This window comes from Syngnathus typhle, linkage group LG7 (genome assembly GCF_033458585.1).
Source record: "Syngnathus typhle isolate RoL2023-S1 ecotype Sweden linkage group LG7, RoL_Styp_1.0, whole genome shotgun sequence".
NCBI classification, from domain to species: domain Eukaryota; kingdom Metazoa; phylum Chordata; class Actinopteri; order Syngnathiformes; family Syngnathidae; genus Syngnathus; species Syngnathus typhle.
Genome location: NC_083744.1, coordinates 5,539,022 through 5,557,625, shown reverse-complemented (window position 1 = coordinate 5,557,625; position 18,604 = coordinate 5,539,022). Strand labels below are relative to the sequence as shown.

The 18,604-nt window shown below is 40.6% G+C and overlaps 1 protein-coding gene and 1 long non-coding RNA gene across 2 annotated transcripts in view; one reads left to right on the top strand and one right to left on the bottom strand.

Annotated features, from left to right (window-relative positions):
- LOC133157364 (uncharacterized) overlaps positions 1–12,796 on the top strand; it is a 32,821-nt gene extending 20,025 nt beyond the window's left edge. Inside the window, exons 2-3 of the long non-coding RNA XR_009715003.1 lie at positions 9,090–9,192; positions 10,652–12,796. This is a non-coding gene — a long non-coding RNA (uncharacterized LOC133157364). The remainder of the gene's footprint in view (positions 1–9,089; positions 9,193–10,651) is intronic.
- On the bottom strand, positions 12,665–14,698 carry lmo2 (LIM domain only 2 (rhombotin-like 1)). Its single transcript, XM_061283847.1, has 3 exons — positions 14,344–14,698; positions 13,567–13,782; positions 12,665–13,153 (listed from the first exon to the last, which is right to left on the bottom strand). The coding sequence occupies exons 1-3, from the start codon at positions 14,382–14,384 to the stop codon at positions 12,928–12,930; spliced, it is 483 nt and encodes a 160-aa protein (XP_061139831.1). The 5' UTR covers positions 14,385–14,698; the 3' UTR covers positions 12,665–12,927.
- Positions 14,699–18,604: the final 3,906 nt, after the last annotated feature.

The following is an 18,604-nucleotide window of genomic DNA, read 5'->3' as shown; positions in this document are numbered from 1 at the left end:
TGGTTAACTAGCTACAACCATCCGATCTAAATCTTCTTGTGGGCAGTGGGTACAGTCTAAAATACTTAATGTAAAGAAGTGTAAAGTTGCTTGAAGTCCAAAAACTCCCGTCCATCATCATCAAATATTTGTGGGGGTCTTTAGTTATTCTCACTGCAATCTCTGAAACAGAAGGATCACAATAATATTTGGGATTTTACGGACGTTAAGGCTTTACCTCTCCATAGTCATTCGCCAAACAGAAAAAGCATAATCTGAATCAAAGTTAAAAAAATAAAAAAGGTCAATCAAAATGCAAGTCTATTAGATCAATATTTGTGGCCACTTTAGGGTCTGCCAATATTCGAATGATCATCTCAATATTTCAGATTTTATGGATATTAGACAGATATAAGACATCTCCATAAGTTTGAGTGAAGATTTTTATCTATCATTCTTTGTCTCTCTGCATATCGTTAGCAAAGTAGTAAAACTGCCCAAGTCAGTTTGTAACGTACTGCCTCAATGTCAATTGAGTTTATACAAATAAACTTGACTTGACTTGAATTAAAAGATATCTCAATGTGATCACAATTATTTATTTTTTTAAGTAGTATGTCTTTATGTAGATTCTCAGTAATACGGATGATGGAAATCAGCAAAGGTTGAATCGAGGCAACTGGACTTTTGTTTAATTTGCCGTTGTTATTTTTTAATTGTTTACTGAAAATGTAAAATAAATAATAGCAAAAATATAAGATTGATGTGGGCTGTGCTTATTGTTATTAGAGTATACGCTTTGGGACGCTAAAAAATGAAAGGCAAGTCGCAAATGGCCCCCCGGGCTGTAGTTTGGTCACCTCTGTGTTAAGCATTTTGGACTGTCCTTGTCTACAGTGTGCAAGCCTCTCGAATTTAATATTGGCACGAGTCATTTTATGTTCGAACGACATGAGGCAGCTTGCGTGTGTTCACTTTTTTGGAGATGGCCCGAAGAGACATCTTAGACTGTTGCATGAAACTAGAGCTGCACTGGTGGTGAACAGATGCAACTCACTTGAATTGGAAGTCATAGCAGGAATGGTGGGAATTCATACCACCAGTTGGTGTGCCTTGTAGTCAGTGGCGGGTGGTTCAATTTTCCTCTGCTTGTATTGCATTTATCCCATGCACTATTCTGGTGATTGTTGTTCATACCGCTGCTGTTGTCTTTTCCATGTGTGCTCTCTGTCTGTGGTGACAACGAGCTGTAGTTTATTTAAAGCTTCCCTCAAGTCAGCATTGCTTATACTTGACGCGTGTGTACATTTGAATGTCGATCTTCTCATGATGGGCAAGTGCGGTGGCCTGGTCGTATAAATGTAAAATCGGCCGCCGCACGAAATATTGTGAAATTAAAAATAACAACTAATTAAATTCTCAACTTTGATTTTTCTGGAATTTCCACAAGATGTGTTGTTTTGATTTGCCCATGTGTTGTTATTGTTTGTTTGTGTAACTCTACAATTAACAGAGATGAATGGGTGAGTCACTTTGCCACGGCAAGATTATGCTAATTTATTGCAGTCTCTGTGTTCAATGGATTGGAAATTTTACAAACGATTTCCCCACATGAACTAGTGGAAGTTGAAATATTGCTATTGTACATTAAAACCTTTAAACAATTCTTTAATATTCTACCTGTAGTCCCCTTTGCCTATCTCTCACCTGGCATGGCACCAAAAAAACATTTTCTTGACTGGCATTTGTGAGTTAATTAACAACCAGTGGTCTCTGCAACACCACACCCGGAATATGTGTTCTTGGGACACATGCACTCGAGTTGTATGCGTAGTTTCAAATTGGTTTCACATGAGTCGGAGGCACATCATCAGCATCAGCAGATTCTCTGATCAAATTAAACAGAGATGAGAGGAGTGGGGGCGGGGGCATCGGTTTTACTGATGTATAATTCAATAAACAGGACCAAACAAACAGACAGTGCCGCCTTTATCTCACGACTCTGCATTTAACTCTGCTTTGTTAGCTCACCATCAATAAAAAAATATAAAAAATTACATATATGGATATTGAGATATGGATAATAGATTAACATTATTAAATATCTAACTTGATTCAGATTCCTTTATTTTCAACATTGATGTAATAGTATAAAAATGTACCGTATTTTGCGCCCTATTAGGCGCACCGGGGTATAAGGCGCACCTTCAATGAACGGCCCATTTTAAAACTTTGTCCATATATAAGGCGCACCGGACTATAAGGCGCATAAAATAGAAGCTTTACTGCAACAAACTGAGGTTGACTAGGGTTGCGGTATGCACCCACTAGCCAATAACCAACGAGCCCTCTGTAAACAATCGCGTTTCTCAAACGATCTCCTATAAAATGATCAGAACTGACTAAAGTTCGATCTGACGCATTGGTACTACTTACCTATGTTTCCCTTCCATATCGATCCGTAGATTTACTTGAAATATTAACAGAACAGCCTATTTTGACATGAAATAGCCTCGCGCGTATAGCAGCTATCGTTATAGCATTAGCCATCCGCAAAAACCCATGAGCCTCAGCTCGCAATCTCCCATGAGCCTCAGCAAAGTGTAAACAATCGCGTTTCTCAAACGATCTCCTATAAAATGATCAGAACTGACTAAAGTTCAATCTAATGCATCGGTACTACCTACCTATGTTTCCCTTCCATATCGATCCGTAGATTTACTCGAAACATTAACGGAGCAGCCTATTTTGAAATGAAATAGCCTCGCGGGTACAACAGCTATTCGGTGACGCCCCCTGACTACAGTTACCGTAATGTTGGGAAGCGATGCGACCTTGTAATTTACTAGTCGTACTAAAACGTACTAAAACATTTTGGCAGAGCACTGTGTACAACCAGTATGGATCAACAAATTCATCACTTGATCCATATATAAGGCGCACCGGACTATAAGGCGCACTGTCGACTTTTGATAAGAATTTAGGTTTTTAGGTGCGCCTTATAGGGCGGAAAATACGGTAATCTAATATTTTCCCAAAGAGACTCATTTTATTAAACGGACCACTAACGATAGATCAAAAGTTTGACATTCAGTGGCTGAAATGTGGAATATATTTGATCACTCTGCTGTGTTAACATATTCATGGAGGCGTCCCGCACTAATAATGTCAAAACTGAAACAGCACTCATGATTGTTTTAACGCAGGACATATGGGCGACTTCAGAGGATGAGCAATTTGCAGACACATGCTGCAAATATATACACCCCCCACACACACACACACACCCAGACACACACAAATGCAACCCACAAGTCGAAACATCTCGGATGGTGTTAAATGTAATATCGAGCACTACCTGATCACAGCAAAACGAACACAGGATAATTACAAAAACATCTCGTGCCAAACATTCTTAAAAGATCACACTGATGTCCTGCAATTTTGACATTAGCTTTACTATGATGGCTCAAAATCCAGATGTGCTTGTTTCCAGATCGTCATGAAAAGCAGCTATGCGGGCGCAATTTCATTCTCCCATTTCCTTTACTTTGGAACATGAACTTCAGAAGTGGTTTTTGACATAATAGACTTGTGCGTGCCTCCTTTCCAATAATTTTGTACAAAGACTCGCATTTAAGGACAAGCTAATGCAAATGGTCCTGGAAAATATTTCGTTTTTAAGGTCTTTGATTAATGTGGGACTGATTTATAATGCCCAGCTTATCTTTTGGGCCTGTCTACCCACATTGGAACATAGCTTTCTTTTCTTTTCACAGAGGACTGGATATGGGCAGATATCCCATTTGAATAATTCAAAAATATATTATATTATATATATATTATATAAAAAGCCTTTAAAATTGAGGTACAGGTGTGAAATTCCCACCAGGTTGTCGCAGGGCTTTCCTTAAAACAATCAAAGATGCTAGCCAACAGCTAGCTTGCTGGCAAAGAGGCTTTTGGGGCTCTTAGCACTTAGTGTCACTTGGAACTTTTAACAATGACACCAAACTGAAAATACATTTTCAGGTCGTCGGCATCGTAAAACAGACCGTAAAACAAAACGTCACCACGTGAACATCAGCATTCATCTCAAAGCCTTTCAAGGTAAAGGGCAAAAATACTGCACTCTATTGTTTTGCCCAGGTTTCCTTTATCTGCCTGTTTGATACAGTTTTAGCAATTGTTTGGATTGTAACAGAGCACCATATGTGTGTTGACCCAACCTGATCTTCCCACCAGAGTGTCTGGGCCAGGCCAGGCGATGTGCACAGAGATGCGGGAACAAAGCAAAACAAACGCGTCCCAGGGAACATGTCTGTCGAGCCGGGGTTCAGTTTAGCCACACGGGGCTCAAGGAGGACTCCTATCTAGATGGGGAAAGAGCCACATTCCCTTGAAATGAGCTTCTCTGGGATGAAAGCTTTGTGTGAGCCCCCCAGATGACCCACGACCCCGTCTGTATTTGTGCAGGCGTTGGGGGGGGGCATGATCCTGGACTCTGTGCCTCCCTGCCAGGAACCCGAGGAGTCGGGTTGGGTGGCTAGGCAAGCCTACCATTCTGCCCTCTGGTGTTTTGCTTTTGGCGTAAAGAGAGACCCTCTGATGAGCCGGCACTGTCACAGCAGAGACTTTCATCCCAGGAGATTCAGAGGTGGCTCATTTGAGGAAGGGGGGGGTTCTGAATGCTGAGCGATCCCATGACAGTTTGTCTTCTAGTTTTTCTTTCCGCCATCAAAAACACAGTTTGAGATTTCAATACTAGCAGCAAATCATGGGGATATTGGGCATAAGGCCAGACCTTTGCACGTCTCTGTGAACTGCAGGCTCCGGATAATCATATCCCCGTAAGGGGGTGAGGAGAGAAGCTGTCATCAGAAACCTGTTTGCTGCTTTTATCCCAGGCCTGTTGACATCGTGACATCCAACAGACTCTTTGGGACTTGGTTGCAAATTCACAAGCGACCAAGGATGGTTGCACATTTTTTGATTTGAGCGCTAACCTCTGCCCCTACCCCTTAGGCTTCGCAGGATGTCAGCATCAGTCCCAAACACAGCCGATTACAAACAAACACGGATGCCCCCGAATTCCACTTTCACTTGAAACAGTTGGCTGACCCCGCTTTCCCCTCTGTTCAGGTTACCCCTACCTTACTCATCCCCTCGGGTCAGCATTAATCCAATAGTCTCACTTTAAAGAAGGGTTAACAGGAAGAGTGTGGGGGTGAATGCTGACCGACCCAAACCCCCAAAAAACATCATGATCATCATCGCTCTGAAAATTTGTGTGAGGCACTAACATGATGAGCAGTGAAGTGAGTTGTGGTTCTGGAACTTTCGACATCGACCACCATCTAAAATATATGTATCCCTCCAGGACATCCATCAAAACCGTAGCATAGTAGGCTTAGGTGTTTATCAAAAACAAGATTGTTTTTGTCCTAAAATAATAGGAGATACAAAATATTGAAAAAATAAAAATCTCTACTTAGATAATGATACAACTTAAATGTATTGCATGTATAAGTTAAATAAATTTCCCTAAATAATTGAAATTTCTATTTACTGTCTATTAGTTTTGACCATCATCGCTTTGGACTTTTGTTCGTTGAGTTGTTTTGATTGTTGTTTATTCCATTGTTAGTTTGCATATTGTACAGTAATTAAATCTACCAATACCCAAAACTGATTTATGTGAAACTTTGTGGAGATATGCCATGTAGAAAAACAAATTTGGTGCGAATCCGATTAAAATCTTGCACAATGAATATTTTTCTGAATCACTTTGGACCAGATGAAAATTGATGCGGTCACATTTGGTCGCTGATCCAAGGTGTGCCGATAACATCTGCCATTGTATTTGTTGTATAAACCCTTACATGACGCCTGACCCTTTTTGTTCAATTAAGCTATTTCCCTAGCGTTAGCTAAACATAGCACAGCTGCATTCAGACATATCACGTGGCTCTGGAGCATCCCGAGCTTCCAGGTAGTCACTGACCACAGAGACAACGTTTCCTCGGAGAGACAAACAGTACCGTATTCTTCCTCTTAATTGTTAGGAATGTCCTCATTGAGACAAGAAAGAAGTCTTTTCACATGAGTCGCTAATCAGAGCCATGCGGCCCGCACTTAAATTTGGGTGGACACTTGTTGAACAACTGCCTTGTCCTCCTTCAAATGGCCACAGAGACTCGGCGTCCCATTCGTTCCTGCCAGACCACCACTGGGGCAAGTTGGTTCTCTGCTTCGTCAGTGTCTCCATGACACTTGTTTTCCATTGTTTCCACTGCTTAATTTGATCTAGTCTCGAAATTCAAAAGTTACAAATGTCCACAAATAAGTTAGTTTTGGGGCTTTTGAAGACTGTCGCTGTTTTTAGCTATGCGGCTAAAGTAATTGTGGCTGACTTGTGTGACGTCCTTAGTACATTTCTTTTAAAAATATCCATTTGGCTCATGCTAATCTTTGTCTCTTTGAGATGTGAAGTCGCTTGCACTGGTCCAGTCATTACTTGAAAGAGTCTGAAGCAATTATAGTAGTATAAGATTTAACAATACACAACTGCTCTCACTATTGTGCCGCACGCAGGGCATTACTGTAAATCGATGGCTCTTTTTGGCACAAGCCAAAAGGATGCAGTCTAACAATATGACGCTTGGCAAGTAGGCCGCTCAAACATTGAAGACACATGTTGGATTATAATAGCCCAAGATGGGGAGCTCCTCCTCAGTAGTGGCAACAATTCCCTGATGTTTTTTGTAGCATTGATTTTGAATTAAGTTTTTATTCAAGTTTTTGACGTGCTAATTCCACTGAGTTCTCGTGTCCCTTTGGTTTGTAATGAGACGTATTTTCGGACTTGCACTAGGGTTTGATTTACTTAGCAGACAATTTAACCGACTTGAAATAGCTCATGGAACTATTTGATGCGTCATCGTGAAGCTTTGCCGTTTTTCAGTTTCTTGAATTATTTCATCTAAAATAAAATTGGTGTGAGCAGTTTGACTGCTTAATGACATTATGAGCCAAATGGTCCACGTGGTACGTTGCTTGTAATGTGTCAAACTTGATGTGACTTGTCACAGATGATTATAGAGCTGAAGCTTTCTTCAGCGTCTTCAACTCACAGTTTCAAAGTCACTTTGGATTATTAGTTTTCTAAATGCAATTGTAAATATGAATATGCTCATGCTACATGAATTATAATAAAAACAAATATTGCTTACATACTTGTGTGTTAAGATTAAAGTAATGATTTACAACCCTCATCTTGAGGTTCTGGAGCAAAAATCTGAAAAAAACGTAAAATAAATACATTAATTGGTTATTATTTTGCAAATATATGATTGTGTTTTTGGTTGTTTTGTGTCTGCCGTTTTTTCTTTTCTTTTTTTTTTTTGCTGGGAGACAGTCAGAGACAGTCAAAATGGCTCTTTGGCGTATGAAAGGTTGCCGACCCCTGAGCTAAGAGAAAAGTCATACGTGCATTAGCTAATAATTTCCCCATCCCAAAGTTTCCAAGGGTTGGGTTCTGTCTGCGTTTGTGTACTTGATGCCATTCCAAATAGCGTAGTGACTCACATGGCAAACAGAAGACACAAATAATAAACCTCTATAATGCACGTCCTTCCATAAGATGGTGGGCCTGGACAATTAGGATGGCGCGGTCCCGTCGGGGTGCTGGCCCGAGGCCTATTGGAGCGCGTGATTGTTGCTGAAAGGTAGCAGCAATGACGGAAGGTCACGGACAAAGGATCCACTCAACAGTCGACTTTTGCTTTACGCCTCAAACTCACGCGCATTGGCCCTCGATTGCTTATTGAATTATGTCTAATCACTCAATTAAAGTCACATGCAGGAACATCATCCGTTGTTCTAACCCCGCTACTGGACGCCAGATAACGGCTGCAGTGTTGTAGTTCGTGGGAAGCATCAAAACAAGATGTCCAAAATGTAGTTTCGGCACCGACTCGGTTTTGTTTCATGACAGTTGGAAAATATTTCTTATAATGTCTTAGATTAAGGAGAACCCTTTCATCTGGATTTGGACATTCCATTCCAGTCGTATGAATATTTTTTTTTATAAACTAAAAGCATAGTGAGAGAAGGAGGAACAGAAAAACAATCCTGTAAAAGTCACAACATACTACAATTGTTTTCTTATTGTATTTTTATCAAGTTCAAGATGCAAAAGACAGGAGAAAAATAAGTCCAGGGCATTGGTCACAAGTGCCTTCACAGTATGATAGATATAAAAATAAAAAAATTAAAATAATGTCACCCAAGTAATTGTTGCTTTTAATAATATATAATAAAATAATAATCATAATAATAATTTGTGAAATATGTCTTGCTGTAGCCCTCACACAAAATATCTAAATAGAATATTTAACATGTATTGGCCAATGTGTGACAATAATCATAAGTACCGCCACTCTGTCAGCAGGTCCTGTCTGTCTTCCTATTATGAGGGTCAACCTCCTTAATCATGTGTGTAGACAAATGACTTAAGAGCAGAACATTAACATTTCTCGGCCTAGCTCCACATGTGTCTAAGGCTCTTTGCGGGGTCACTTCCAAGGTTCCCTTAATCTATACAAGTTCCATGTGGAGATCTGCGGTGGCTGCAGCCAGTCGGCTGTTGAGGGCCAACCGTGAGTGAGTAGGAAATAGGCTCTGGCATGTTGACTCAAGAGTAAATCCCCCTGGACTTTGGAAAAAAAAAGCTGCTATTAGATTTGAATCACCTCCACAATATTGGACACGTTCTGTGATGGATGATTGATGATATCAAGCACACGTGAACTCCTACAGAAGCTCCAAACAACTCTTGGTGGATAAGCACAATCAGAAACCTGCAAATTACAATTTTCTGCCGTATCCCATGATGACTGGAAAAAAAAGACGGAGGGTCTGTACTGCCACTGAGCAAAAAAACAGGGCAACAATTACTTCAAGGAAATCTGCATGTTGGTTAGTAGCTAAAATTCGATTCAAAACAGGACTTTTCCACTCTGGGATGATCACAGAGAAGTGTGGAGAGAAACAGACAATCAAAGACAGGAACTGAGCTTTTATGTAAAGACACTGTGATTGTGTTGCAGATTGCTTCCAGGTGAGGCAACCCGGAAGGAGGGAAAAGACAGATTCATAACAAGAAAAGCCATCGCTGAGATTTTGGCTTTTGAGGAAGATTCCTCTAAGCAGGTAAAAAGACTCAAGATGGCTGACATTTTCTAGATGTGGGTGGTTAACATTGTAGGTTCCTTCAATTGTTGGTGAAAGAGGACAGAATAGTTCTAATGCCTGGTCAGTTTGCTTCAACAAACGTACGTGTTGAAGTTATCCATGATCCAAGTGTGGTCCAGCATCATGCCACTTTGCATGTGCGGATTCTCTGGACTGATTAGAAGCAGACTTCAACATGGGAAGTCTAATTGGAGTCGGAAATTGCACTGTGGCTGGCGCTGTGTAGCCTACCAAGGTTTGCTGCATGGTCACTTACCTGCACATCTGCATTGATTTCACCCCAAAAAAAGTAGCTACCACCTCAGTGGCAGTTTCCATTTGCTGATTCCTCAATAAGATCCACTTCCTGGTAATGACCTTGCTTCTCCCTGATGTTTCATGATGAGGAAATGAAAATAACGTTTACATCTGTAGAACAACCGGGACCTATTATTTATTATTCTTGTTTTTAAGCTTATTTAAACCGATTACGTCTTCACTTACAAGGTTCCTATGATGTGGTGTTGAAGACATGAGACATGTATGACATCACATTTTCCCATAAGAACAATGTGTTCAGAAAAAGTACACCATCCACAATGGTGCTAGAATTTATAGAAGAAAAAAAGTTGGCTGAAAATAAAGTCAAAGGTCAATCACAAAATTATTTTCCCATATAGTATTTATGACTAATTGCTAATAAATCTCTTTCTTTTCCTTTTTTTTTTGTAAATGAAGACAAAACTCCACTTGTGACCCTGAAGACCCTCAATCATTCATGTGATTTATTTCACTTTGTTTACTTAGTGATTCATCTTCATCAAATGGAATCTAATTAATTCATATGAAGCAACAATGATGCAAGTTGGTTAGTACTAGTGTACCCGCAACCCAACCTATAGAGAACAATAGGTAAGAGAGATTGAGAGTGAAAATGTTGGGTCGAAGAAAAACTTCATGTCGGACTTGTCAGGGTGCCCCGGGAGACTTCTAGCACATAAATCCTCGGCACATATTTAATCCAGTCAGAAGACAAGCCCACTGAGAGCTAAAGGATGTACACTTATTACTCACCTATCCACTTCTGGATGTGCTGCTGAGGCCCTGACCCCACAAGAACCCTCCCCAACCCCACGACGTCCAACCTGAACTCCCACAGCTATTCCCCCCCCCCCCCCTCCAGACAACAGGCGCTACGTGCTATCGGAAAATCAGAGCAGGAATGTGACTCTTGACAGACACATCTCTCAGGACCTCGCTCTGAATATGTTCCCAATTAGCTTCATCTGATAAAGTGTGAGTGCAAGTGAAACCTAAGGCGGGCGTGATCAATAGCTCTGGACCCATTTTGTCATACGGGTTTGACATTGGCAAGGCCGCTGTGTGATGAATTGTCGCGTTGCCGTAGATAATTGTCTGACCACATCTTCCTTTGTAGGTGTCGTTGAACTCTGCTGTCATGTCCGCAGCGGGGCCGGTGTGGCTCATCGCCTTCACTTCAATTTGAATCAATCCTTTCTCAAGATGACAGCCATTATCTGCTCTAAATGTTTCCAACCCGAGTGCCGTGGAATATTGAGAATATCACATAATTGGCTGCAAATTATTAATTTACAGTAATCTCGTTTGTTGGGGACCCGCCCATTCCATTAGAGGAAATCTACAACCTACCAACCACATATTTGTGTTATTTATAGACTATAAAGAGGAAACCAATTTATCATACTAATTATGGAGAGAGGTCACCACATCAGAGGCGATTGCCCATTAAATGGGATTCCGTTATTTCTGGACTATAAACCGCACCAGCTGGAATTTGGGAAAAATCCAGTTTTGTTCATATGTAAACCGTACCGGACTATAAGAGTTCAAAGCTTTTTTTGCAGTCCAAAAACATTCTCATGTTCTTTAGTAGTGTATCTGTGACTGAATGCATGTTACTTGCCAGGCCTTTTGATGTATATCAGAGTCAGCCAATGAGATTGTAGCATTTGCCTGCAGTTGTTCTTTACAATAGGTGCTTTGCACTTGAGCGTCTTTTGTTCTGGGTGAAATATGATCTTGAACTCTGGACTCTTTCTTTTATGTAACAATTCATGTGGAAAATAATCCTGCAATATAACGTGAAATGTTATAATACAATGTGCCAAGGAATAGCTCTATTGCAAATAATTTAAATCAACTATCTATGTTAACAATGTATTATGACATGCATTAAGTAAAAGTTCTATGTTTCATGATAATTGCTGAAAGCATGCAAGGACAGAAAACTATTGTATGTATTACACATTTTTTAAAATATGACATATTTTCACAATTTCAGTTTAACACGCTAATACGGTGCCCAGGGACAGAAAGACTACTTTGATTATTCACCATTCACCAAGCCACATTAATTCCAATTAAAGACTAAATTGGCAGGTTTATTAACAACACTCTGTTGTTACTCTTGTTAGAACGAAAATTAAACGTTTTTACTTTTTTTATTTTTTACTGTTGGTGTTATATTTTCGATAAAGTATCTGGCTGCTCAAAGGTTGGGAAAATTGCACTAATGTTGTACCCAAAGCAAAAGCGCCATCTGCTGTTTTTGCAGTGAATCAATATATTGTCATTACTTCAAATGAAATTGTGAAATTGCTTAAATCTGCCATAGTGTTCTAATTTCCTTGTAAATACCTCAGAGCAAGAATCTCGGAATCTGGCAGGCTGTAAAAGAATGCAGCAATGTAGGGAGGACAAGACATTTCTCACTCGCATTTGAAGAGGCCGTCAATCTGGATCATGCCAATCCGCCCTCAAATATAGCTCATAGATTGGAACACAGTGCACCAATCAAAATTTGATGGACATGATTTGAAAGTCTTTTACTGACCTCTTGTGGCCAAACATGGTAAATGTAAAGCATATGGTAGAATACTGTCAATGAAGATTGTCCCCGACTGCTCTTGCAGTGGCATAGCAAGGAATTTTTCCGGTAGGGGCGCGCGCCCACAGGAAAAAAAAATCGAACATCACCCACGCCGTTCGCTGATCACTAAAACAACATCCGGGTCCGGGAGGCAAACGGTGAATGGATAACATCGCGCACATAGAATAGCGCAAGCACATTCGCGCAAGACCGAAAGAAAAAAACGGCATGAAAATGAAGAATCGAAAAAGCTCGATTTTTTTCAACCGGGGCGCAGGGAGTCCTAACCGGGGCAAGAAACAGCGCTGGCAAGATTTTCTCCAAAAATTAATTTATTGAATAAATGAATAAAAACTTTCTAAACACTGTAAATGTATCTTTAGAGAGTTATAATTCTCATCAGATCATCTAGTATAATACTTGTATCAATGCTGATTTTTAGGAAATTTAAAAAAATTTACAGTTCAAAATCTATGTAATTTTGTGCAAACATAGTAAAGACAAATAAAATGGTTTTTCCAGTGATTATTAGAAGATTGCTGTAATTTTGCTCCGTTTGTCTAAAGTCCGGCAAGATTAACAAGTAACTTGTATGTTAACTGTTTTTTTTCTTTTTGTTTTTTTTTTGCATTTGTAAGGCCTGAGATATAAAGCTGCCAGTCATAGTGCAGATATTATGAGCTTCCTTCTCTTTTGTGTAAAACATTTTTCGCATGAAGCAATGAGGCAGTTCAAAGCCTGCATGATGCTGGGAAAAGTCTGTATAGTTCAATTTTTTTCTGCAAAACCAGCACAAGGTTGCTCTATACCATACTGTTATTATTGAGTTTGGTCCACTCGAAGATATCCTGCTCGCAGACAATATCTGAATTGATGAGCAGATAGCGGTCGCCGACGCAGAAGTGCTTCTGGCACGCGGCGCACTTGAAGCATTCCAGGTGATAGACCTTGTCCCGCACACGCATGGTCATCTCGAACGCTCGGATCCTCTTCTCGCAGGAAGCACAGAGGCCGTCCTGACCAAAAAGCCTTAGAGAAGGAAGACGTAAAAAGAGTAAATTATAATACCATTGAGGTATTATCTTTGTTCTGATTATGATCCCATTCAAAATCTGCAAAAAGAAAATATTTTTCTTTGACCTACTTGGGTAGTATAGCGCAGTATAATACCCAGAGTAAGTGCAGTAAGCATGTCTGCCATCTAGCGGTGATTGGTTGTATTACAAGTCAAAAGCACAGTTGAATATTTGCAGGGGGGGGGGGCTTCCCCAATATTTATACATAGTTTTTATCAGGGTTTCTGAGTCATGTTAACTGCGCTGCAATTCTTGAGGTATTTTGACACGCACATCGATTATGCTATTTAGGCTAACTGAAACATTTTAAATTGAGGAGATTTCTTTTTTTTTTTTTTTTAAATGTCTTCTTTAAAGCAGGCTAACCTTAGGTAGTCTCTGCGACACAGTTTCCTTCCCAGCTTGTAGTAGAGGCGGCGGCCGACCTCCCCGAGGCGACAGCCACACAGGTCGCAACTGAGGCAGTCCTCGTGCCAGTATTGCTCGATGGCCTTCAGGAAAAAGCGATCGCCGATGCTTTGTTGGCAGCCACCACACGTCAGCAGAGAAGGAGGCATCTGCAAGACCTCGTCCACCGGCTCCCTGTGCCAGGTAAATATATAGCACACACAAGTCATCTGGTGCTCATGATTTATGCGTCTTGTAGTTGAATTCCCCTTTGAATTTGTAACACCAATCAAATAAAAATCGTCACTAATTTACTCAGTGTAGTTTTGATGCCGTCCACACGAGGAAGCCATTTCTCATTTGACGTTTGGCACAACTCTTCGATAGAGTACATATTTTGGAGAAACACTTCTCGGCCATAGGGAAATTTTGAATTAAAAAAAAATGAATAACTGAGCGAGCCTTTCTTGTTGTATGACGACGACTTCTTACCACAAGTTCAAGTTCACTGCGCGCCGTTTGTAAACTCAAACCACCTCGTTATAGGCTAAACATTGGACAAAGAGGAACTCTACTCTTCAGTACATTATTTGCGAAAGTAAAGTTTGATGCGTTTATACTACACCTTGCGATTGCTCACATAACTTCCGCGCCACATTAAACTTGTTCAGCTCTACAAAGCCAACCAAGCATGTATTATTGTAGCCTACAGGAAAATGTGACATTTGAAGGCTCATCTTGACGTGTCACACTCACTCGCTGGCTTCCAGCGTCTTCCTCTCGATGGTGGACGACATTCCTCCACAAACGACTGGATCCGGCAGGGGGGTGCAGCACCTGCTCCCCCAACCTCCGAAAACCTCGACGATAGCCTCCTTTGGCGCGCGTGTATCAGATGGTTTCAGACAGCAGAGAAGCGATGCTGCTGTAGACCGCTGTCATCATTTCTTGATTCCGTCAAGCACGTCTCTGCGCAGCTTCAGTCACAAGGTCAGCTCGCTCCGATGGTGAACATGCCATGCGTTCTCGTCCAAATGCATCGTGTTTAAATACGCACATTAAGCGCCCCCGCCTCCCTCCCACCCTCAAAAGGCTCGCAGGTCTGCCTCTTCCTGCTCACGACTGTGTGACAATGGCAGGAAATGAGCCTTAAAGCGGCGGTTTGAGCCTGAGCCTTGTCCGGTCCTGTCCTGTCCTGTCAGGCGAGGAGCTGCGTCGTGACTGACACTAATGAGTCCCTCAGTGCCAACTTGCGCGTGTGTGGAGACGTGAGTGCGTGCTTCCAGTAATTAGATTTCGCTCCTAACTTTTCATAATGAGACATGGAAATGGGTTTGCATGAAACATACACTGCGGTAAACACAATGTATCTCAGTACAGGGTGTTCTTGGTTTACGACGACCCGACCTGACATACGACGGTGCGTGATGATGTGCGTCGGTGGAAGGCACGCTCAGTTAGGGCCGAAATGGTTACTGTTTTTCATTTGTTTTATGTTTTTAAGCTCAAGATTTTTTTTTCATCCAGTGGGAATTAAGTAAATGCTCAGTGGCCTGGACTAAAGAAGCAGACGAAAGAAAAAAGCAGGGCATGTGGTCGGGGTACCATACTTTGCATATCTCTGATATAAATGGTTTATATTGTTCATCAGTACATATACCATATGTAAATTGTAAGGGGGTTTGTAATCTATTCTATTCTATAAAACACTTATCAAGCCACAAAGTGATGTTCCATATTTGCATCCTATGGCAGTTGTCTCTGTTAAAAAAAATGCAGTATCTTCACAGTTGTTGTCTGAGCTGTTGGTTGCTCTTATCTGCTGCCAACACAACGAGGCTGCCTGCAGGAGGGAGGAACACGCACAGCAGTTGGACTGGACCACCAGATAAAGCGACTCAGACAGGCAGCCGGCCAGAGTCAGCTGCAATTTGGGCTGAACATTTCCTTGGGCTTGACAGTTGTTGGACGATCTACTGTTGACTTTTTGGATATAAACTGTAGACCAAGCAGGGAAAGCCCAGCGGCAAGGGGGCATTGGCAGCGCTTCTTGATGGAGATAAAACTGCACTCTTCAAATAAAAACTGTCTTGGTCTTAACTCACTTGCCTCACAGTTCTGAGGTTCTTATCTTGGATCCGGGTTTCCCGTGAAGAGTTTGCATGTTCTCACTATGTTTGGTTGTAAAACTCTAAAATTGTCTGTAGGTGAGTAAGTGAGTGTGAATGGTTCTGAATGTGATTTGATATTGATTGGCGACTAGTCGAGACTGTGCTCCGCCTCTCCCCCATAGACAGTTTGGATCAGTTTCAGCTCACCTGCTGTTCAAATAAGGACAAGAACATGGAAGGATGGACTCAATGAATGTAAGAATATTTAAGTACGGCCTATAGTGTTTTCACATACAATAACCAACATTGAAATACAGTAGTGTACTAGGCCCAAGTGTTCATCAAAAGTGAGACCGATTATATTCCTAAAAATAATACTGTATATAATATTACTGTTAGCCACTGCAACAATATACACATTAGGAACATTGAAGATGTTGAAGCTGCTAGCAGGTTTTAATTTAACCTCACCTCACCCCTCTTGGACAAAACTAACACAGCCAGAGCTCCTAGCTTGGTAGCATGGATTATTCATGTTGGAAAGTAGCCAAATATTCAGTGTTATCGTTTTAATGTTGAATTATTTGGAAACTACAGTCAATTAAAAATGTGAAAAGAGGCAATCAATTTACCTGATGAAACTGCGAGAACTTTAATTACAGGTTACTCTGTCCAAGCCTAGCAAGATTTGTTTTATGAAGGAACAAGGAAAAAAATGATAAGCAAGTCATCAACTACTTCCTGTGAAGCCAGTCCAGAAAGGCCAGAGGATGTGCAAGTGGCACATAAAACCTTCCTGCGGGTGTTTGTTAACTTCCTTCCCTCCATATGCAAGATGGTTTCTCCCCATTTAAGACACTTTTTACTCCAGATGCATGACCATGATAGCAATACGAGGCCCCTTAGGAAAAAAATGGAACTGGATTGCTTTGCAACACTTCCCATAATGTGAACAAGAAAACTGCTTATTTATTTACAAATATTTTTAAGTGTAGATGGAGCTATAAGGAACATTTAGAAAATTAACCTTTGTATACAACATTGTGAAGGGACAGTCATTTTGTGGCCATTATTGCAAACGTTTTGGAAAAAAAAAAGAAGTATGTTCCTGCTTTTTATTTTAGTTATTCTCATGGAAAACTACTGAATTGTACAACACAAACAAATGTTTGCATCACACTGGTGTTAAGCTTCCTTGTAAAACTGTGAAGGCCTTTGTATTGTGGGTTGCCATGGGGGTAACAATTAGTTACTACCAATGCTCATCATGTCTAGAGGTTAGCACTGAAAATGGCTTGTCAGACAAGGAGCAAATTATGCTAATAAACCACTACTGCTCACCCACCCATTCAATCCAAAATGAAACCCAGAGATACAGTACAATAGTTTCCTGTTGCTGATGGATATGTTGCTGCTATTGCAACAAATATTTTGAAGAGCAGTCCTGGAAAACGTCCTTGATTAATAGAGAAACAAAGAGGATTATCTATTTGGAATGGAGCAGGGAAAATAAAACACTGGTCAAAGTGTTAATGCGTAATCATGAAAACAACCACTTCCTGCTTAAACAAGAGCAGGAACAATGGCTCTGCAATGTGTGTTCTTGAAGTCTGAACTGGTTTCATTTAAAACCATATGAAGGCGAGTGAAGTGTTACCCTGAGGTCCTTTAAAAATGCTCAATAAGGTGTGGTATTGTCTGATTGAAATACAACAGGCTGCGGAAATGAGTCATTGGATAAAACGGAATCTTCACTTGCGCTCGCAATCCTCCTATAATCAGCATTGTCCACGGAAAGAAAACATTGTCAGTGGAACATTGCAATCAAAAGGCTTTGCTGCTATGTTAACTGCTTCCTGTGTTTGGGGAAAACATGGAAGGCCACTTGCAACATTCTCATTGATTTTGGTTTGTTGCGAAAGTGAATTCTTGCATGACAAAATTTCACTGTGTATAAACTACTGGTGAGGAAATGCAAATTACTAGAGTGGACACAGATGAAGTGCACTTCCCTGCACTATCAGTACAGTACCGTATTCTTCTACCTATAGTCCTGCTGAGCTTGACTGCCATCTATTGGTTTAACTAAAGGGCTTTTATAGAATAACAAAAAGACCCCCTGGGTCATGTCTGTCATTTGTGCATGGCACATGGGGGTAAAAAGTTTACTTTATACTTTCTAAATCGGTCAACAATTCCTATACATTCATAAACTGGGAGTTTAAGATCAGGGAATGTTTGAGAATAATTGTCAATTTTCTGTACATTCAAAGTTCGAAGTCAAAGTCTGCTTTTTTGTTAATCTCTTCACGTCAAGACACACAAAGAAACCGAAATTACGTTTCCTCTATCCCACGGTGACGAGACATAGTACTCGATAGACATACAAGTAAACGACACAAAATAAAAACAAGAAGGCACAAGCAATAAATAATAAGAGTGACGAATAAATAATAAAAAAACAAATAACAATAAATAAAAGGAGCAAAACGGAGCAAGTGTGCATACAAAAGACAGTAAGCATAGCGCAAAAGTACAGGACGCTACGCAGAAAGGGGAAGAGAGTTCAGGCTGGAGTATGAAGCTGTTGGTGAGTCTGGTGGTGCGGGAGCGCAGGCTCCTGTACCTCTTCCCATGTCAAGCCCTGTGAGACTTGCCCGTGATTTAGAGCTATATAGATAAACTTGACTTAACATAACTATTGCAAATCACAATTATTGCAGTATGCCTTTGGAGATGCCTTCCAAATATGAATGTTTACAAAACAACAAAATATCAAACATCAAGATATCAAATTCCCTGGTTTAATTACCTAAAAGCAAATACATTGTGATTGAAAAATGTTTTTTGCAGTTGGGTGAAAAATACATTTAAATTCTTGAGAAATAATGTATATTATGTCTCAA